General features: G+C 33.2%; 2 protein-coding genes across 8 annotated transcripts; one reads left to right on the top strand and one right to left on the bottom strand.

Moving 5' to 3' along the window:
* Positions 1-258: 258 nt before the first annotated feature.
* Positions 259-5,018, top strand: LOC131958211 (dehydrogenase/reductase SDR family member 11-like). The gene is made up of 7 exons (XM_059323099.1): positions 259-526; positions 2,115-2,330; positions 3,443-3,537; positions 3,932-4,064; positions 4,558-4,650; positions 4,742-4,807; positions 4,922-5,018. The coding sequence occupies exons 1-7, from the start codon at positions 395-397 to the stop codon at positions 4,961-4,963; spliced, it is 777 nt and encodes a 258-aa protein (XP_059179082.1). The 5' UTR covers positions 259-394; the 3' UTR covers positions 4,964-5,018.
* A 4-nt stretch (positions 5,019-5,022) lies between these two features.
* LOC131958210 (CCR4-NOT transcription complex subunit 3) lies at positions 5,023-23,343 on the bottom strand. 7 transcript variants are annotated; one of them, XM_059323092.1, is made up of 19 exons: positions 23,152-23,343; positions 21,624-21,691; positions 20,702-20,791; positions 20,453-20,542; positions 20,082-20,210; positions 19,855-19,950; positions 19,485-19,595; positions 19,104-19,209; positions 18,321-18,451; positions 17,803-17,853; positions 17,538-17,608; positions 16,822-16,946; positions 15,409-15,483; positions 12,580-12,884; positions 12,277-12,376; positions 11,659-11,938; positions 11,438-11,570; positions 11,213-11,338; positions 5,023-6,947 (listed from the first exon to the last, which is right to left on the bottom strand). In XM_059323092.1, the coding sequence occupies exons 1-19, from the start codon at positions 23,174-23,176 to the stop codon at positions 6,849-6,851; spliced, it is 2,211 nt and encodes a 736-aa protein (XP_059179075.1). In that variant the 5' UTR covers positions 23,177-23,343; the 3' UTR covers positions 5,023-6,848. The 7 variants fall into 7 exon arrangements, with proteins under 7 accessions (XP_059179075.1, XP_059179076.1, XP_059179077.1 ...); XM_059323093.1 differs by having other exon boundaries at positions 17,538-17,605; XM_059323094.1 differs by having other exon boundaries at positions 19,864-19,950.
* Between the last annotated feature and the right edge of the window lie 129 nt (positions 23,344-23,472).

The following is a 23,472-nucleotide window of genomic DNA, read 5'->3' as shown; positions in this document are numbered from 1 at the left end:
AATAGCTGCTATAGTCCTTTGCAAGTGCAGTAAAAAATATCTGAGCACCCCTGTAAATAATTATTTAGGAATCACTTCGAGCGGCAGTGCTCCCCCCCCCCCCCCCCCCCCCGCCCCTTGAAGATTTCAGGTGCCCCCTTCGGAAAATGTATTTGGGTCCTAATGGACTGAGTTAGATGTGTACATTTATTACAACTTCCCGAGAAAAACGTGTTGGTGACATTGCGCACCTTGAAATCAAAGCACTCAATTGAACCAGTGCAACCATGGAAATTACGGTGCGTTCTTTTTCGACTAGTGTGTAAAAGCAAGTTGCTGGCTTTATTAACATCGTTAGCCAAGAAATAAAACCTTGTCAACCAAATTACTATTTCAACCAAAAAGTTGCCGCAGGATGGACAAATGGATCGGTCGTGTTGCAATGGTCACTGGTGCGTCACGTGGCATTGGTGCATCGATCACTAAATTGCTTGTGGAACTGGGGATGATCGTGATCGGTGTAGCCAGGGACATTTCGGATCTAGAGGTGACATTTTTAGTTCTTTAAACATTTGTTTAGTAATATAGATCTACCCGGCAGGCCTAGCTATCGTTATTTTTAGATCTGTTCTTGCCTTCACGATGAAGACCGAGGTCATGGTTATTGATGATAGACGATGGATCTATGATCATCTATGCAACTAGTACTACTGGTTAAACGAATTACTTCACTTATATAAAATGTAATAAATAGACCAGCGTGGTCCGTTGCAGGGCGCACGACTGCTAACCTGAAAGGCTCGAGTTCGGATCTTGCACTCGAGAAAGTTGAATCCACCCAGCTCTGATGGGTTGTCTACCTGACTCATATTAGGGAAAGTAGAGGCGGCTGGGCAAAGTAGCCTGCTGACCACACTATAAGTATATTCAGAGTTTCTTTCAGTCATCTCTTCTGGGGTCACTACCCTACTCCGAACGAAATAGAATTCATTTAGAGATAATATACTTTTACAAGTATCCCTCCCCCACCCCCGGAGAAAAAAGTCTAAACGAAACACTGAGTAGGCCTATATTCCGAGGTAATTGATAGAGAACTCATTGGCACAGACTCGAAAAGATTTGGAATATAAATAACGGAAGTTACGATAAAGATCGGTTGTCAGAATCGTTTAAGCTAGTGCTATATTAGCTAGCTGCCTATTCACTAAATCATGAAATGGCGCTAGTTGGTTTAAAACTGTTGGCTTTATATCTGCATGCCTAAATAGGCACAATTCAGTCATATTCATAGAAGATGTGAAAAGTAAAGTTCCCTTTCAAACCTGACGGTCTATGGGGCAAGTGAAGTAGAGTTCATTTGTTTCTGTGACCTCAAGATATGAAGGGATAGTGTGGTCAGCACTATGCCCTCATAGAAGATGAAACACGAGTAAATTATAAGAAGTAAAATATTACTTTTCGTGCCACGGTGGGCAAGAAATATCTTATAAAATGGCTCTTCATTCACAAAATATTGTGTATTCACTGATGGGGGGGGGGGGGGGGGGGGGGTGTCCATGCGTACGTCGTCCAACTTAAGGGTGAAGTACCAACATTTTAAAACAAACATAATACTCCTATCCAGCACGTTAAAGTGAAATTAAGACGACATTGCTCGAGTTAAATAAAGGCACCTCTAGATTCTACTTTTGATATTTAGGCCTAATAATAAACATCGAAAATACTAAAGACGTATATCAGTTATTACGTACACAATACATGTATTTGAAATAGTAAATTTGGGGGGGGGGGGGGGGGATTTCGTCGAAAGTGGACGCTTGTGGACGGGGGAGGGGGATCTAAAATCCGAAATTTTTGAGGACGTCATAAACTATTTTTATAGGACTTAGCTATAAATTCACATCGCAAATATATAATTTTCATTTTTTTTTTAAAGTTCAAATTAAACCAGCTAAACAATCCTATAGATAGTTTCAATCAAAGAGGGTTTTTCTCTTAGGGTAATGTTATTAAAATCAGGCTTATGCCCCGTTGGGTAATAGTTTGTAAAAAAGGGTAGTTTGTGTTTAGAACGCTGTGTCACCTGCTGCGTAGACCGGAAACCGAGCAGATTACACGTGCATTGTCCTCCACAGGTGACGTCAGTCGAGTACAAGGCCAACGGGCTGACTGGCAACTTAGTCCCTATGAAATGTGACATCAGCCAGCCGGAGAAAATCAACGCCCTGCTCAATCAAATCCGGGCTGACCCCGACTTGGAAGGGGTGGATGTGCTCATCAACAACGCCGCCATTGCATACGCCGAGCCCCTGCTCAATGGGAACCCTGACGCCTGGGGCACGATGATAAGAGTTACGTCCCTGTTTCTGGTGGTGGTTAGGGGCGACCAGTAAATGACGCCGCGCGAATAAGGGGGATTCTCTTTGTATGAAATATTTTTTAAAAATATAATTTAAATAGAAAATATATACTTTAACCAGGGTCCGCCCTGGAAATTTAAGTGCGCGCCCTCTGCCCCCCCCCCCCTCTGAAAGTTTCAAGTGTCCCCTCCAATGGATAAAAGAAGAAAAATGTCTGAAACTCTGGGAGATGACGGGGGGGGGGTCGGCTAATGAAAATGCTACGGGGTGCTGAGAATATAAAATGTGATGTATTGAAATCCTGTAAAAAGTGATATTTTCGTTATGTTTCGTGGAGAAACGAGGGGAGCCTCGTGCTTGTTGTGGCAGAGGGGGAGGGGGGGGGCAACCATTTTAAACTACGTGACGTCATTTATGGTCGACCTTATACAGCATTACATTTCATTGATTTTTTTTTTCTTTATGCTTCAGTGTCGCTTCCTTTTTTTTAAAAAATTTAAATCTATGCTTCCTTTAAGTTAATAACATATGTGCGCATCATTATGTAGTATTAGTTCGTTAAAGAAGAGTATTCTGTGTATTTTAGGCTCTTTTCTTTACAATGAGCTAACTAGTAAGACACAAATATAAGAAAAGGAATCGAATCATGCAGATTTAAGAAATAAAGTTTCCATGGCATGTATTGCACGTTAATGGTTAATTATGGGACGAACTATCAACGTACGCCCCCTCCCCCTAAAGTTTACATATATAGTTATTCAAGCTGGCAACAACAAAAAACGCCCGCCCCCCACACCGTATAGAAAACTGCTAAATCAGTCTGTAACGCCAAGTAGTAGTTTACATTTTTAACTGTTACGGTGTATAATTCACTAATGCAGCTTTGAATGAGCTTTTTATAAAAAAAAATTCTACTCCGTTAGACGCCCCCTAAGGTCGGCCACCCCACTGACCGTCCCCTAAGTACGACTCTAGACAATACCCTATAAATTTCGCCCCTCCCCTTTTTTAACAAACACGACCGGGCGGTAATGTTCTTCTAGGCACATGCAAGTATTTCAAGTTCATTAAAAATATACGTAACTCAATGTATTTGTCAACAGACCAACTTTTTAGGACCGACTATTCTGGCTCAAGAAGTGTACAAGTCCATGAAAGAAAGGGAGATTGATGATGGTTACATCATATTCATTAACAGGTAAGCATAGGCCTGTATGTCTAACAACATGTAGTTTAGTAAGTTTTTCACCCGGATAATCAGCTTTACTATATAAATCTATAACTTAAACAGTTTAATTTTTATAACGGCCACTGGAAAATTCACTGCCAACCACGAGTATTAACTAAGAGATACAATTCTTATGACCCCAGCTCCCCCATCCAAGAAAAATGAGTTGATTTGACTTCATTTGCTTCAACACTAATATAGACTATGATGGGGGGGGGGGGGGAAGATTCTCCACGGAATACCTGAAAAAACTTAGTGAAGGTGTAATGGTTTTAAAATACTACTATACTTTTTTTAAAAATTACTGTATGTACACCGAACCGAACTAGTACAGTATTTTTATAATTATCTCCCCTCCCATCAGTTTGTCTGGACATCGGCTGATCCCAGGAAACAAAGATCTCCACATGTACTGTGCCACCAAGTTTGCCCTCAGAGCAATTGTGGAGGGCTTTAGGTTGGAGCTGCGACAAGTTGATTCCCACATTAGGGTTTCGGTAAGACAATTTTCTCAAGTTAGTTCAATAAACTAAAATTGTACCGTTAGCCAGAAGATTTTCACATTAGGGTTTCGGTAAGACAATTTTCTCATGTTAGTTCAATAAACTAAAATTGTACCAGTAGCCAGAAGATTTTCACATCAGGGTTTTGGTAAGACAATTTTCTCAAGTTAGCTCAATTAATTAAAATTGTACTGGTAGCCAGATTTCCAAATCATGATTTCGGTAAGACAATTTTCTCAAGTTAGTTCAATAAACTAAAATTGTACCGTTACCCAGAAGATTTTGACATCAGGATTTCGGTAAGACAATTTTCTCAAGTTAGTTCAATAAACTAAAATTGTACCAGTCGACAGAAGATTCTCAAATCAGGATTTAAAAAAAAAAAAAAAACCATTGCCAATTCATACTGACAGTGAAAACCTTACTTTAGTACGACCCAAATGCACTATGAATTCAGATTACAAGTATAAACTACTTTCCTTTTCAGTCTATTAGCCCTGGAGTGGTTGAAACTGATATTTTCAAGAAACTTTTTGATAATGACGAAGATAAAACCAAGAAGTTTTTATCAGAAAGAAAGGTAATCCCTAGTTTAAAATGAACACTAGCCTGTATATTAGTTACTTTTGTTTAGCCCATACTACTCCTGATTCAAACAACATTTGTTGCAGTACCTAGAGGCTGATGATGTAGCTTCCATGATTGTCACTTTGTTATCACAACCAATGCATGTACAGGTAAAACATTTTGGTTATTATGCACTCACAGCGAAGACTAATCTAGACTTTTTTTTCAATCATAGCTTTACCCGTATGTAAAATAGAATAAAAATCCCAGTGATGTATTTTCAGGTGCATGATATCCTCCTAAGATCAACAGAACAGATCCCTTAAAAAACAAGCCAAGAATGTGCAAACAAACATCAAGAAATAAAACAAAAGCAATGTTTTTTTTATCGTTTGTACTGTAGACATTTTTTTATCATTTATTTTTTTTTGTATTTTTAAAAGATTTCTTGCACCTTGCACTGCCTCATTTGTCAGCAGCAATGGTCACCAAAGTCACCTTATATACAAAAAATAAAAAAAGAGCCCCAGAGACCATAAACTGCATACAAACAAGACAGGCAAGTGGTACAAAAATAAAGACATCATTTAGCTGTATGTGCACCACAACTTTTAAGGTCCATATGCTTTGCACTAACTTGCACTTCATGCTACAACAGAGCTTTCAATTATATACAAACAATTCATACACCATTTTGCTCAGTGTTAACTTGTTTACTTGTGCATGTATTTTATAACAGCTGAACTAGCAAATTTGATTTTAATAGTACAACTAAAAAAAAATTAAATATATGAAATGTTTTATCAATTTGGGCCTGCCAAATTGAAATCATTCCATACAAATTTAAAAATATGATTACACTTAAAGCAGAACTTGATACAAATTAATTTTAATTGTTAAAATTAAAGTTTAAAAAAAAAAGTAGTAAAAAAAAGAATTATTTATAAAATATTTTCATACACAAGTAGTCAAGAAACGTACATGCACACACACCTCTATGTACAAAACTTTTAAACCTTTTACCTCCCTAACCATCTAGCTGCTACAGCACACACAAACACTGTCAGTTTCAGGCACACTAATTGTCCCACACAGCATCAGATATGTCAGAGTGATGAGTACAAGATGAGCTCCACTAGAAATTAACCTACAGCTGCTTCAAACATTTTGAACAAGTTTTCAAAAAGATTCTGTTGAGATGAAATGAATAACTGGGTGCTTGTAGATTTTATTTTAACTTCAGCTTGCTATTCTTATAATGGCCTGATTTGCACTTAAGTTATGCTGAATGCAGAAGTTTTGGCTAAAGCAAAATACCACAAGAAGACAATGAATGGCCTCATCCATCACAAACAATTTACCCTTTACACGTTTCAGTTTAAATGCTACAGGTCAAAACCTTTCCCATAATTTATGTGAAATAGTAGCAAACAGATTGAAAATAAAAATGATTTGCACACAACCAAGTTTTTTAAAGATATTTACTAACAAAGTCTGTTTATAAAATCTTACTAGGGCTCTGTTGTGTTCTTATGACATGAATAAGTGCTAAAATACTGATGTGACCATAGCAATCGTACAGAATCATAGAGCCCTTTGCACCACTTCTCCATGGAAAGACCAGATAACATTTTTTTTAACAAAAACATAGAAAAATATTGCATTGCTAACCAGCACGAACTTTATATGGCTAATGGGAGGGTGTAAGGGGCTTTACAATCTGTAACTAGGGAGGTCAAAACTAGAGATTTTCAAATAAGCAGATCACAGCTACTCCACATTAACTATACCATGAGCATTCAGCAATCTCCTGTTTCCATCTCTTGATAGATAAGGCTTTCACTGACCAAACTGATACAAGAGGAGTTTTTTTTTTAGTCTTAAATGCTGGATTTTTATTTACACTGTGGGTTTGAAAACTTTGGTTTTGGACGGCCCCACTGAAACTGCAGGTTGATATATAGTCAGCTCAAGATGCCATATATGTTGATGTGAGGGAGGATGAAAGGTGAGGAATACTTGCTTAAATCTGAGATCCAATTAGCTGCAAAGCACTAATTGCAGTTGTCATGTGGCAAAATAAAAACAGCTCTTGCCTGACACGGCTCACTGGAACTTCCTCATTTGTATCCTTATTTTTTAAAATCACAAGCTCTATTGTAAGACGAAGTGACTGACAGAGTTATGGTCTCAACAGATTGGTACACTCAACTAGTTCAAGTCTCTATCTTCCAAATACCTATATTCAAATGTAAAACCCTCTTTCTTCTTTTGGCCCCATTTCTCATAATCAAAGTAGATATATGTGCCCTGAAACAAGTACAAAAAAATGGTATCAATTTTAAAATACATAAATTATCAAAGATTGAAAATAAAGGCAAATATATTTAATCTTCATTGATGAATTTATAGCTTGATGAATAAAACCTGTATGGTTTATTCTCCATTCACCGTTGAATAAAACCTGTATGGTTTATTCTCCATTCATTGTTGAAAACCACTGAGTAACTCATTAAAACAAAAATCTCTACTTAAATTTAAATATGTTAAAAAAGAAAAACAAATATAACTGTCACAGTTTACTATGAACATGGCACTATTGATTTTGGTATGGCTAGTTGGTTTAACATTTAACAACTAGTTTTATTTAGAAATTGATTCTGCAAAAACAAAAGAAAATTATTCAAACATGGTTTATAAATTATTTGCTTCTCAATTTAAACTGCATACTAATTTAACAAGTTCAATAAGCTAACTAAATGACTGATATCACAAACTACAAGCATACTTTTTAAAGCTTAATTTTAAGTCTTGCTAATCACAGCTATGGACACTGCCACTGATACAAGTTTTTGTATTAAAATGGAGAAGTGATTGCTAAATGTACTGCCTAACATTAAGAAAATTTCTAAATCTAAATGCTTAATTAAAAAAGGCAAAACAGCTATATGAAACATTCATATTTATATATTCCATATTTATATTCCAAAACATTTGATTTCTAATAGCAATTGTTTAAAATAACAGACAGAAATGATATGAAAAGCAAAAGACTAATTGTTGCAATCTCAATTCTTTGATCTCAATATAACTAAAATAAACTATAGATCACGGGTTCCCAACCTGGGGGTCGCGACCCCCCTGGGGGTCGCGAAGTGCTTTCTGGGGGGTCGCCAACTGGTATACTAAACCTTAGTAATTTGAAACAAAACAAATATTTAGAAGAATTTTTGAAATTCGGCTTTACTAACATCACTGGAAAGGGAATAGAGAAGAAGCAAAGCGTACTCTACAAAGTTGTTCTCAGTCACTAGTTTATAAAATGGTCAAAACTAAAACGTCATTTGACACGAGTCATTCGAAACACACCAAAAAAGATATGGAGTTCTTTCGTCGGTATGAAGCTAGTTGCAAACGTCAGAGACTTGATCGAATTGGAAGTTTTCACCAAGGAAACTCAGCATTAGTGCAAGCATCACATGAAGTCGCGACAGAAAATGCCAATCAAAAAAAAACACAATAGGAGAAAATCTCATCAAACGCTGCATGTTGAAGATGGTGAAGTTAATTCTTACATGTCTGTAGATGTTAAATAACACATTTTTATTGAAATTAAGCTTTCACCATTGTTTGCTTTTCAAGTTGATAAATCAACAGACGCGAGTTCGTGTTCGCAGTTGCTGGTCTTTGTCTATATTTTATTACTAGCCGTCCCGGCCAGGCCCTGCTCTGGCTTCTGTGAAAAACCTTTCTGTTAAAGACCATTACCTGTGTGTTTAGTAATCATCATAAACCCGGCATTGCCCACCCAAACCACAACCAACCAAAACAACAAAACGCAAACATAACGCTTACACAATTACAAATACAAAAGAAAACAAAAACCTAACAACAAACCCAACCACAACCACAAACACCAATACAAACACAAAGAAAAAACAAACAAAAAAGCAAACGAAAACAAAAACCTAGCAACAAACCCAACCACAAACACCAATACCAACAAAAAAAAACAACGAAAACGCAAACGAAAACAAACCAAATCCAAACGCAAAACCAACCAAAAACACAAATACAAACCCAAACAAAAAAACACAAACAAAAACGAAAAAAGAAAGAACAAAAACGAACCAAATCAAAACGCAACCATTAACGCAAACCCACCTAAACACAAAGAAAACACTAACGCGAACATAAACGCCCGGGGCGGAATCACCTGTTTTAGCTTAATGAACGACTATAGTACCCCAACTTATTCACAGTCTTTTGCACTCACTTAAACGAACGCGCCTGTTTCAATTTAATGAACAATTTTAATACTCCAAGCTTATCCGTAAAATACCTACAACATTTGCACTTGATCAATCCCCGCTAATTATGTAATTATTTTTTTTCCCAACACCAAAACAAAGTAATAAAAAGTAAATTATTTTCCGCTAACGCAATGGTTTTATAAAGGGAAGTAATTGTGTTTTCCTAATTTATCAAAGGGAAGTAAGTGCTATAGGACTAAATAAAGACATAATTAGAATTTTTGTAAAAGATGATATTTTTTAAAAACTTTTGTTTAATGAACATGCCGACAATTATTATTATAATTTGAAAAATGAAAAATATTTCCCAAAACTTTCAATAGTAATTTTTTAACTCATAAATTTAGAGAAATGCGCACGATAATATTATAACACTTTAATCCATCCAAGACCAACGACAAACATATGCATTACATACAGAACTGAGCTTTATATATTAGATTTATTCAGATGATAGCAAAGAAGAGTTGCTCTTTTGTGAAGATAGCATGGCGAAAAAAATAAATAGGTTTTTTTAAATTATATGATTAAAATGGGTTAAAACGGCTGTGAGGGTTTGTACGGATGGTCCACCATCTATGTTTAGGTTAAACTCGGGCTTTCAGAAAGCAGAAAAGATTTAGCTCCCTAACCACTGCCCTCACTAATCGCCATCAAGACTCCATTGCTAGTATAAGTCGTAAATTTTATAAAATCTGAAGCCTTCAAAGAACTGAGCAAAGACATGAATAAAGATCACGAGGCTCTGCTCTTCTACACTACAGCGCGCTGGCTGTCAAACGAATTGTTGTGAATCGTGTTTTTGAATTGAAATCTGAAATCAAATTGTTCTTGGAAATGCAAAGGAAACAAGACCTTTTGGTATACTTAATACGACATAGAGTGGTTGGAGAGAGTATCATACCTAGCAGATGTGTTCGAACATCAACATAAGCATAACCTGAAGCTTCAGGGGAAATGAACGAATATTATCACTTTCCATGATAATCTCGGGGCATTTTTATCAAAGCTGCAAAATCGGCGAAGAAAATAAATCTTGGAAATATTGTAAATTTGAGAAACTCTGCAGTGTGGTAGATGAATCTAATTGTGAGATAATTAAAATTTTGAAAGAAGAAATGTCTGGGCATCTTGAATCTATTGAAAACGAACTGCAGCGCTATTTCTCTGAGCTGAAAAAAAAAGAATCTGCATTGACGCATTACCCATTCTCTTTTTCCCTTGATGTTGCCAGCATTCCCAATGAATTACAAGATGAATTCTTTGATTTGTAGAATGATTCCGCGTAAGATGAAAAACTTCAGACACAATTTTGGTGTAGTATTAACCATTTATATCCAAACGTAAAATTGATTGACTTTTCGGGAATAAAATTTTATTTTGAACACTATTTTTCGATTAAAAACAAAATTAAGATAATGATAATGACATAGGTTGGCGTTAACAAAAAAAAATACTTTAAAAAAATTAACCTCGAATGTTTAGTGAATAGTATGCAATTTTACTCATGGTATTAAAACAGTTATCAAGAGTAGTTTATATTGAAAGTCTACTAGAAAATCTTATTTTAGTGCTTATTGATTTCCATACTAATTTCGGCTTTTTAATTCTATGGGGGTCGCGGGTCACTTAATTTTTATAAAAGGGGGTCGCCACTCGAAAAAGGTTGGGAACCACTGCTATAGATTGAAGGTTAATGAAAACATGTAAACAAAAGGGATGCTACTCTAAATCTACGTAAATACTTATATGTAACAATCCTAACAATTTTGTTTAAAATTTTGTTTAGATATAGTTCAATTACTGTTTACAAAAATTGCATGTAAGATACAAAGAAAATGAAATTTCTGATTTCCTTTTTTATTGTTGATTTTTTTTAAAACTATGCTTTAAACAAAATAGGCCCTCTATTTAATTTGACTGATGCACTAGTATATGGGATGGTGTGGTTGAACAGTAGAGCAAACCCGAATGTCTCAAGTTTGAATCACAGGCTTGAGTGGACAACAATCTCTGATGGGTACCTGATGTAGTTTAGGGAAACTAATAAAGGTAGCCGAGCATCATGCTGACTACAGTATCTTTTAAGCTGAAGTCACAAACAGATCAACTCAAAAACATCCTCATGGTTTAAAAGGGTAACTTTACTATGCCCTCATAAGCTTTTATAAAGGCTGATGTATGCCCTCATAAACTTTTATAAAGGCTGATGTAACAAGTTTAATTATATTAAAAAATAAGTACATTAAATTGATACTTTACCTGCTCGAATTCCTCTGTGATTTGTTTTGGCTCTTCATGTCGCTGAAACCACATCATATATTTTGTATGAAACCTCCACGATTGTTTCTTCAATGCTTTTGCTGCCAAGTATTGAGCTTTTGTTCCCTAAATTAAAAAAAAAATATATTTAATCTTTCTGTGATCAATGTCAAGTACTTCCACTAAACTTCAAAAGTTTTCTGAATTAAGAAATTGTATCTGTACCTCCATATAGTAAAATATGAAGAAAAGCGTTTCCGTGCCACACCGCTGATAAAACTCAACAGTATCAGCATGAGGAGATGAAGCTGACGGATAATAAGACGCCGTCGGACATGGGTTGCGGGGCAAGAAGTGTCTGAAAAATGTGTTAGGGGGTTTGAAATATAATTTAAAAAATAGATTAAAATCTTAAAGATACTGAATAAAATTATTACTTTAAATACCTCATTCGTTCAGAGTCTGAAGGGTGTGGAAGATGGTGGTATGCCGCATCCACCATAGCTGACTGATAGTGCTGTTCTTTTGCAAGTTGGACTGGGCCGAGAGGTGCCATTCCTAACAATGGATTTAGGTGAATAGTATTCGTCTGCGGAACTTGGGGCATCTGCTGTTGCTGTGGCAACTGAGTTAACTGCTGATCTGATATACTGACAACTGAACACTGCTCTGATGATAAGGTAACAATGGGTTGTGATGGCGCTTGAGATGAATTATTGTACACATCTGAAAAGAGTTTCAAAATTTTGCAAACTACTTCATATTAGGACAATTGTTATTGAACTATAAATCCAACTATTAAAAGAAAGTTTTCAAACTATCAAAATGTAATATCTTATTATTGACTCTAAAAACTTGTAAGTTTGTTAAATTAGTGAAACTAAGTATTTTTCAAACAGCTACCAGATAAATATTTTTTAAAGTGTTGTTGGGTAGTTACAATAACTTAGCTACCAACAGAATATACCGTAATCAGTTTTTTTTGGTTACGGTTAGAAAAATACTTAACACTTCCTTGCCGCAATGGTATGTACAATGAAAAAAAGCATTATGCCTAAACTCACTCGAAGATTCAACAGAGGTGTGAGATGAAGGCGATATTTTTTCTAACTCAGCATTTGCAATCACTTGCTGTGCCATTGTTTTCAATGAAAACTCGTCATTCTGTCCCAGAAAGGTGGCGGTGATTTAATTTGAACCATTACATAAAAGCAATAGGAAAACAATTATATAATCTCAATAATAGAACATTAACAAAGTTTTTGTTTTATACAAGACAAACTCGATGGATTCATTAAAGGAGACATAAAATTATCTAGCATTTTTAATTGAGACCTATTAAAATCAGTATAGTAAAAACTAATCACCTTAATTTTTTGCGACGACGTTGGACCATTAATACTAATAGGTCCATTCATGACAGGTGTACTGTCTGTTCGACTGTTATGGACCTGAGATGAATTGTTGATACCTGACGATGCAGAAGAGTTTACAGTACTAAGAGATGCAGCAACTGAAACCGTAAGTGGTGATGGCGCTGAGGGCACAGAGGGATTTCCCGAAGAAGTTAAGGAGACAGAGTTTGTATTTGTTGAACTTGACAAGGTACCAGTACTTGTTATGGTTGCAGATCCAGCATGATCAATTGAATTTACATGAGGTTTGGTAGAATCTGTAACAAAGCAAATATCCACATGTAAGTACACTGAGTAAAGATCCTCAAGAATACACACTACACATTAGAGCAAAGAAGTTTTTTTTTTAATATGATCTTTAGGACATGTTTACCATTGGGGGCTGCTCCATGAAAACAGCTCAGTCAATTCAAAACAAGTTAAAAAATAATGCTACTCTGTGTTTACTAGTCTAAAAATAGATTTCTTTAAACCTTAGTTTTTAATAGTACACACTTAACACATGATATTAAACCAAGAGTTCAAACCAATAAATTAAATGCTAGGTTCCTGTTATAAGAATGTATCTTATAAAAAATAAGCATCTTTCACTTTTATTATAATAAAAACATTTTAATCATTCAAATGAAAGTATTTATTCATAGTAAAATAATTATGAGACAATTTTACTAATGAAATGGATCATCATGTCTAAAAAAAGTCTCTTAGTGGTATGTTTGTTACTTTCATTATGCTATATATCCATATATTTTTCACTAAAAAACATTACAAAAAGTATGACGGTACTGTATGTTGCCTCCCCATTTTTATCTAATGTTTAATCAGGAATTTTTTATTACAGCTTAAATAATAGACCTCGGCCTCAGCAGATCAGAACTAAATGGATTAATGAAACTTTTCATTTGAAACATCTTTAAAAATGTTATACCCATTTTAAAAAATACATGTAACTGTTGTGTGTCTATTTTTTGGATCCTTACTAATGCAGATGGGCACCCATAAACACTGCTTAGCATTTTGTATGCATTTAATCATTTTCATTAGCATTAAAAATAGCTTCATAGGAACCAATTAATCTAAAACTAATTAATATTGTCAATATTATCTCAATGAGTGATAGATTACAATGATTGATTTTAAGCAATTACTTTACTATTAAGTGATACACCTACCATTTTGAATACTTAATACCTTACGAATTAAATGTTATAATTAGTTCAAGACTAAATGATTATTTAACTTTAATTGTATAAATTTATCAATAAAAATGTGTGATAAAAAAACCAGCAGTCAGCCTACAAAGGTTGTCAAAGATGTGTCTTATGATGACCTGTATAATTATTATTTCATGTGAAAAGAAATTGTGACAAAAAGAACAACTTAATAGTTTTCAAAAGTAAATACAACTTCCCATTCCCCAAACAAACTGCATCACACCTGATTGAAACTGAACAAAAAATTCTAAAAGTTAGGGTTGACAAAAGTAAATTCAGCCCCAGCTACAGAGAGGATTAACAGCCCACTCTTTTTTTCCCTTCAAATTGGAACAGGAGAAAAACACTAGTTTCATTTTTAGCTGGTTTAAGTTGTCTGTTATTTTTTTTAATTTGTTGATAGGAAAAATGTTTACCTAAGGACTGATCACATGGTTAATAGTGTAGTTTTCTGCTTAATATAGTCTTATAAGGACATTTGTGTGGAGTGAGTGAAAATACACCTATATTTCTATGGTGACTCAACACTAATATTTAATATGATTTTGAAAATCTAATGGAAAAAGTGTATATAGTTCACTATCAAGAATATACACATAAGTATTGATAATAAATGTTAATTATCTTAGTCAATTAAAAACAATTATTAATAGTATCAGTGGAGAAAATGCATATTATTAAAATACTAGATTCTATATATTATAATTTTTTATTTTGCACTTGGATAAAACTAGACGAGAAGGTTAAGAAATACAAACAATGACTAAGCAATTCTCAAGAATGTTGAAGATTTTAGAATAGGGCTGGAATACTAAATAATTTCAAATTTATTCTTTTAATTTTATACAGTATATTGAAATGAAACTTAGCCTATCGCTGTTTAATATTCCATCCCTTTGTGTAGAACCCAAGGTTATTTAATATTCCATCCTTTTTTATAGAAACCCAATTTATAAAAGCAAAGTTACTATTTAATGTAAGCAAAGCTATACACAACCTTATTTTTTAAGTGACCTGGGAACCAATTTAGTGCAAGCAAAGTGACCTTTAAACCAGGCCTTATTACATTTCTTATGGGGGGATGGGGGGGGGGGGGTGTGGTGTTCCCAATAGTTGGTGATCCTGCTATCAAAAATAGGTTTTTGTCAGTAACTAGCACAAGCTCCTCAATTATGTGAAAAATATGTAGGTGTTAAAATGTAAAAATACCCGATCTGAGATTAATTTTATAACCACATTAATTTTTACAGTTTACTTAATTGAATACTACAGAAATATGCTTTATTGATTTTAACAATTGAATACACTGATATATGTATATGGTCAGTTGTTTAAAAATGTGTAACAATATTTTTTAAATATTTTGGCTCATTAAATCAATTATTGCATTCCAGAAATCCATACAATACACCTTGGATAAAATTAAAAAATTTTAAAATTTGCCCCGGAGCTGCTAGATAGATCTGAAGTGGAATTTATCAACCCTAACTTCAAGTCACTTTCAAAACAGTGATATATATATAAATATATATATATATATATATATGTATACATGTGTGAATCTTACCAATAGGAAAGCTAGTTTGGGCGGTTAAGCTACGGTGCCACACTGAAGGTGTGGTGGTGTGCGTTAATCGAGAACCTATAAGGACATACAATAACCATATTACCTAATCTAACATTCATAAATATAAAAAAGCACAAACAAATTAACTCTTTAAGACCATAATAATGCTCCCAGCATCCAATAAAATAATATTTTATGTATTTAATCGGTTGTTTTGCTGAATAAAGATTATTAATAATCATAAATCTTTTAGTTGTATTTACTGATTGTAGTTTTCATTTTTGGTTGATTTCATAGAATTTTATAGAATTTTTTTGTGTAAAACCACTAGCAAAAGTTTTTGTAAACACAGCATCAAAATAGTTAGGTCGGAGCGTTTTTCCCAACAAAAGCACATTTCCCCCGAAAAAAAGTTATTCTTTATTTTTTCTACTTTAAAAACAAGTAATTATCTTTCTTCCATACATAAATAATTAGTTTAAATTAATATAAGTGTGTAGGACATAGAATTATAATTAAGTTATTTTAGTAACATGCGTGTTTTAAGTTAACGGGTAAAACTATGTGAGTTGTTTAGCTGCATAAATACTGAAAAAAATAATGAAAATAATTTCGGTCTTAAAGAGTTAAGCATAAACACTTTTTAACAAAAGAACCTTAACATAAACAAAAATATGATTTATTGGTACAACCCTATCTTTTTTTCAGGCAATTGTTAAATACTTTAGATAGAGTCTTGGGATAGTAAAATGTACAACTACATATAACTATTTTATACTGAATACATTATATGTGACATACAAAGTGATGAATGCTGTTTACACGTAGCAGAAATTTTACAGCATTCCAATTTCTAGCGCAGTAACTTAAAGCAATATTTTATTTTAAAAGTTTGCAAAAAGAAAAATTCTAATAAAAGGATATATATGGCGTCCAAAACCGTAAGACTGAAAAATGTGTGAAGTCAAAGACAACTACTCAAAAAGAACTGTAAATGTGATTTCATTGGGAACTGTATTTGTAAACCTTATATTTTAAAAACATTTCTGTATTCATAAGCTTACACTAAAAATTAGATTTAAAGATTTAATAATAAATTCAAAGACACTTTGCTGTATCATGAGTAACTTTTTTTCAATATGGTTATGTTTGGTGATCGTGGAAAATTGACTATATTCAGTGATTTCTAACTATTATTTTATTATTATTGTTAAGTCATGCACAAGTTGAGAACTGCTCAAGCAACAGGAAATATTTTTTAATAATTGTTTAACCTAAAGCCTTTTGTAGTATTAAAAAAGTTTCAGAATATCAATTTTAAATAAAACTACAACGTATATGGTGTAATTCTAACTATGTAATTACACTTAAAGCTCCAGTTCAATAACAGTGACAAACAACTACTCTGCCTACCTGTGGTACTGTTGTTCTGCTGTCCTCCTGCAGCTGCAGCATAAGCAGTTAAAGACGCCGGTGTTGTCGATGGATAATGGTTAGTATTCACAGAGTTGCTATCTGAGTTTTGTGCACTAGTATTGCTGTGAGATAAACACATTTAGAAAATTTTGAATACATTAGCAGAGTTACTAGTGCAACATTAATTACAACCAAGAACTTGAGAATCCCATAATATTCAAGTTCTATAAAAATATGGTTTTTCAGTCTTTATTATTAAATGTGTACATTTTGGGCCGCTTCTAAAGACTGACTATCTTGAATGCGCTGATAACTTGACAGTTTTTTAAGCCAGAAAACTTCAAGAATGCAATGTTCTAGTTAATGTATGATCTTTACATGGTTGAAACATGACATCTTTAATTATTTGTTTGTTATGGCGTTGATCAACAAGTAGCTCTTGAAGAGGTAGATGAGCCATCAAGCATTGTGAACACTTAATGGAGTCAATACTGATGCAGCAGCTAAGTTCACCCAGCCAACCAAATAGGTCTGAGGGATCTCATGTAGTGACCTTGCGACCTGAGATGAATTAGATTACATTCCAGTAAATAAAGTTACCTTTATTGAAATACCAGTCATTTCAATCACTGTCAGGAAGTCAAACGCACATGTTTCTTTTTGCATTTCCAAAATTATTTCGCCATACAAAAAGTATTTAAAACTCAACTCACTTTTGAGAATGTTGTTTAACCAAAGACGGGGGTTTAGAGTTGCCTAATGGTGCCGGTGATGCACTTTTCTGCTGAAACAAAAAAAATATGAAAAAAGATATATACATTCAAGCACACTATACAAAGGAGAAATTTTTAAAAATCCTTTCTGTGAAAATTTATCTTTGAAGTTTTTAAGCTATAAAAACATTACACATAGAATAGCATTTATAAGATGAATAAATAACAAAATGTGTGCAAGGAAAATAGAAACTTAATGCTATACCTCTTCTGACTGAGATTTATGTCTTTTTCTATCCACATCATCATGCTTTTCCTGTAAATGAGGTACATTGAATGTTTAAGTTTAGATGGAGAATAAATTGTTCTCAGTTATATAGCTTCACATTTTTATGAAAGATTATGCATCATCAATTCTTAGGTTTGCTCCAAAATTATGAATTCAAATTTTTACCACAAATCTGCTTGACTGTAAAAGTTCTCTTCAATTTTAAGTAATTTAAGTTTATTTTAAAATCTCAAGTTATTATCAAAGTGTTGATGGCAAAAATGATAAGATACCACTGGCAATCATATATGGTTTTTAAAGATGCCTAAAAACTAAAAAAAAATTATTTTCATTCACTTTCATCATCCAGTTTTGAGGTATTATTTATTCTTTAATAATTGGGTTGAAATAATTTTTAAAAAATATACACATAAATCTAGACATAAGATTTTAATTACCCTTAAATTTACAGTTTTCTCATTAATACTGATATTTGTAACTCATGATTTACTTACATTGGAATGATTGGCATTTACACTGGGACTAGGTGAAGGAGAACTAGAGTTTGTTGATGATGGTGTGCTTACAACTTTATCCATGAATTCATCACCTTCAGTTGGCGATGACGCCAATGCTGGTGCATCTGCTGCTCAAAATAAAAGACAAAATGTCAGAGATACATAAAAAGCATTTTACAAAAAGGTACTTGAAATGATTGATAAAAAGGCAGCACTGAAGCTGAGATTTAGCTCATAAACCTACTGCACATTAAAAATCTTGCTTTTCATGCATAATAACAGAAAATCCTGAAATCTAGCTAATATCTTATTTAATAGTAATAAATATTTTTATACTTGACAGAAGTGTGATCTTTTTATAATGTTTAAGTTTTTTTTAATCAATTCAATTATAAAAATGGGTTAGAACATTTATACAGCTTCCAGCCCCAAGTGCTAATATTACAACTCATGATTTCATTCCATAAAGTTAAAGCATATATTCAGTGGAAATATTTTCACTACTAGTTCAGTTGTGTAGATTCCCCTCATTCAAACATATATCTTATTTGATCTTAAACTGTAGTACCAGGCAGATTGTTTATCATAAAAATATGATTTTTATGTGGAAATATCTGAGAATGAGGTTGATGAAACATTTTTAGTAGTTTATTAAAATCAGGTCTGGCAATGGGGAAATTAACAGTAAAACTATATCTGGTACACGCATTATGCTTGGCAAATGTAGGGTTTACCGAAAAAGACATACAAAAACCATGATGGTGATAAAATGATACTTACGGATTTCTTCCAGATCTAGATCATCATACATATTAAAATTTTCTTGAAATCCAGGTTCTTGATTAGACTCCACATAGTACTCTATATCATCCTTAAGTTCTTTAATCTGAAACAACAGAATCTGATTCAATGCTCGAGGAACTTTAATAACAAATGTCAATTTTAACCAAAACTTTAATACTGCTAAGATTAACTCAACAGAATGAAGTTTGTTGAAGCTGATAAAGACCAACCACTAACAATCTTGTTTATTTTTTCTGGATACTATTTCTAGTTAGAATATGGAATTTACCCCAAGAACAAAAAGTAGCTGCCTATTTAATTTTGTTTTGAAGAATAAAATTTTATATTGTGGATAATATTGTGCACAGGATTACTCACCTTTTCAACAGACAATTTGTCATTGTCAACTTGTCTCATGATTTTCTCCAATGTATCTATGTGATGTCTATGATTTTCTTGAAACTGTTTAAGCTCATCTACTTTGGGGTCCTATATAAAAAAATGAAAGCATACATATAGAGTAATTCACCAAGCTACAATGTTAAAATCCAAGATATTAATTTTTTTAAAACAGCTTAAATAAAAGAAAAAATAGCAATGAGGGAGTTCACTTATGAATAATGGATAAAATAAACAGAAATGTATACTCTATGACCATACAATAAAAATTATAGCAAATAGAAATGATTTCTAACTAATATGAATGAAGAAAAAAAAGTATGAAATTTTTATAAATTATCATACTTACTTCACCTACCTTTCCCTTTTTTTTATTAGAGCCAGCCCTTGATTCCAGTTCACTCTCAAACTGATCAAGTTGCAATTGAAGGGTATCTATCGCATTCTGCAACACAACAAGATGATGTTACACAATGCATATTTTTCTACAATTTTGTTGTAAAAGAGTTTTGTTAATTTTATCACTGAATATTGCAGTCTGGCTAATATAAAAATGCCAATGAAAATAATAATTACCGATAACCATTGGGTGGTTTCTGCTTTCTCTTTTGTCTGAGGGTCAAGTTTTGCTGCGGCACCTAACCCATCTTTAGAGTATGCTTTTGTTTTTGTTTCTCGTTCCACCACCTTGAACCGCTCCATTTGCTGCAAAATGATTAAGTCTAACCATTTTAAAATCCTTCACGCATTTTTAAAAAAAAAAAGTGTTTGATACATATTTTAGAAAAAAACTACTGATTTCAGACAAATATAAAACAAAGAAACCATTTAGCAAAAGTAATAGATGCACATTTTTATTTTTTAAGATTCATTTCATAGAAGGGACAATCTAATTCAGAAATTAGTACTGTTTTTTTAAAAAGTGCAACATTTTATAATACACCTACCGTCTCGATTAATTTGCGGTGATCTATAAGCGAGGATTTGTCTTTTATGTCGCTGTTGGCAATCCATGACTTGATTTGGTCTCGAAGTCTCTATAAAAATTTTAAAAATGCATTAACAGACCAAAGATAGGTATTAAAAACAACAATACATTACACCATAATCAATTATTTTTAAGCTACTGTCTAACAGTAGTAAAATAGCTTTAGCCATAGGGTTATTAATTTAGAAAATGTGATAAGAATTCTTACCTGTAGCTTTTTTATCTCTTTTTTAAGGTCAGTTTCAAATTTTTCCTTTTGATTACTATTTGTAGCAGTTTGAACCTGCAAAATGGGTCGCTAAATGTAAGGAGAGTTTTATTAAGCAACCAAATTTGATTTTTTTAAAGAGACTTTTGATTTTAAAATGCTAATGTTTTCTTGAAATAGGAACTATGTAATGGTATATTTTAAATTAAAAAATTATCTTAAGTTAATCATAACCTTATCACATAATGAATACCATTGTAGTATGCAATGTAGTAATGAAGAAAATGATGAAGCCCATTTTTAATATTATATTGGGTTAAAAACAAATAATTAAATAAGATTAAAATTAATATTTCAAGGGGTTTACTGTGGTAAATAATTAAGTGTAATGTTTTTGTTACATTACTCATTTTTAAGTAAAAAAAAAAGTATTTAGGTAAATATTCAATTTTTTTTTCACTTTCAGGATTCAATTTACCAATTTAATAAGAATAAAAAAACAGGTTAAGTTTAAAATTGTCTAGTGAAATAAAATGAACATATAAAATTAATCAGTGCAGTTTTGTTTAATGATGCAGCATTGTTAGTGTTTGGTTTATAGGCCTAATATAATACTGTTTTTAATTTTAATTAAAACTTTACCTAAATTTTAAAATTATTTTTAAAAATAAAATTATACTTATGGATAAAAAAAACCCACTGACTATTGGTTTTCCTTTTTTAAGTTCTGCAATGCAGCTTATATAGATTTAATTGAAGTACAATAATTGTGATTTCAAGTTGTTACATTTTTAAAGATTTGTTATCCAAAAAGTTTTAAAAAGTGAGCTAATTGAACAATGACATTTATAATTAGATATTTTAAAGGAAGCTTTTACAAGGAAATAATGTATTTGTTAGCTAAGTGACACACATAACAAACCTTCTTCCAAATATCTTCAAAGGTTTCCACACCTTCATCTACTTTCTTTAAACATCTATCTATCTCACCTGTAAAGATAACCAAAATAAATATAGGCTTATATGAATAGTTAGTTACACAAATGTCAGAAAATAAAATCTTTAAAAAAAGGGTGTTAGGTTATCGGTAGTCAACTAAAATATACACATCGATTGCTCATGTCAATGCTAACCTTATCCCTAACCACAACCCTATGCCTACCATATGACTAACCCTAATACTAGTTGAAATTACAATCTAACACACCTATCTTTGCAAGAGTCAATTATCAGACATCGGTATCTTCAATCATCCTAATATATCACTATTTGCAATACCAACTCAAATGCGTTACACAGGCCCTAATACTAATAGCCTACTTTATCTTCTACTTTTATTTCTCTGCATCTGGTTCAAACAATAACATGAAAGGGTGAGGATGTGTTTGATGCTTTTTTTGCAAGTTTTAGACTACAATCTCGAGTCTACAACAAATAGACCTACTTGATGGGATCACTATATCTAAGTGAAGTACCCAAATATTTTATGGCCGATGCTAGCCGGAAAAAGATACGCATGCACAATGGAGAGAAACTACGACTTGCCATCGCGGCGATGTTTTCGATGGTACTGCGCGTGCGTGGGTTTACAACCACAAAACCCTAACCCTAATCATATCCCTAACCCTCATTCTAGCCCTAACCCTAGGTCACTGTGCATGCGCATAGCTATCTTTTGCCGACTAAGTGGAGACGTTGGGGAGAAAAATCTTCTTCCGAGTAGTCACTTCGATATTTTATAGCTACAGAAATATTAAAAAAGGCATTGTTGCTGGCTCAGTTAGTACTACAGGGTGTTGATTCATAAAACAAGGCCTAGTAACTAATATCTACTAGCTGAGGTAGATCTGGATAGTTACAACAGAAATGGATAAGCCTAGAAAATTGCTAGATTCTAGATAAATTCAGTAGGTTACTTTCAATTAGGGAATTTAGGCCTAGAGTTCCTTGCTTGTATTTATTTAGATCTAAATGCAACCCTTGTGTTACTTTTGTTATAGATCTAGTACTGAACTGTCAATAACCAGCCTTTTTTGTTACATTTTTCTCATCAATGCTAATATTTCTTTTGTTTTCTCTTCTGCACTAGATCCACTGATCTAGGAATAACTACTAACCAGATTACAGCTCTCAATCTAAGATCTAGTTATCTAGATTTTACATTAGTCTGTGAGTAGTCTGTTCTGAGTAGAGTAGTGAACAGTAGTGGAATGGGGGTGAGAGGGTTGAATGAAGGCATGGAGGGCATTATTTTGTCCTATACAGCCAGCTGATTTGACCAATTACCAGGCCTAACGCATGATAAAATTGTGCCGTAGTATACACTACTCCTGAGTTTTTTGCACTAAAAAAGTGACTACTGAGTAGCCAAAGCTAAAAAATGAAGTTAGGAAAGAAACAATGAAAACACACGATAGGAAGCAAGCAAGCCATTCATAACTTTTTGATACCTTGAAGCTTTCGCCTGTCAGCCATGCCTTAACCCTATACAGAAATGTGGATGTTGCATGCTACAGAGGAGCAAAGCAACAAGGATCTTTATTTGTAGTCCGAAAATATACGATTTTGTCACTTCTTGATTATTCCATCAAAACCAAAATGGCGTTTCCTAAGGTCCGAAGCACTCATTAACTATACGCTTTTGATTTGTCCCATTTATCGATGACTAAATAGTTCTCAGTACATTTTAATAGATTTATCAATTTAAAAATAAAAGAAGGAATCGTTATTAATTAAATGTTAGTTAAATTATTAATATTTAATCTGTGTAA

The sequence above is a fragment of the Physella acuta genome, unplaced genomic scaffold (genome assembly GCF_028476545.2).
Source record: "Physella acuta isolate Inbredline_101_S28 unplaced genomic scaffold, ASM2847654v3 ptg001300l, whole genome shotgun sequence".
Taxonomy (NCBI): Eukaryota; Metazoa; Mollusca; class Gastropoda; family Physidae; genus Physella; species Physella acuta.
This window is presented reverse-complemented; position numbering and strand designations above follow the sequence as displayed.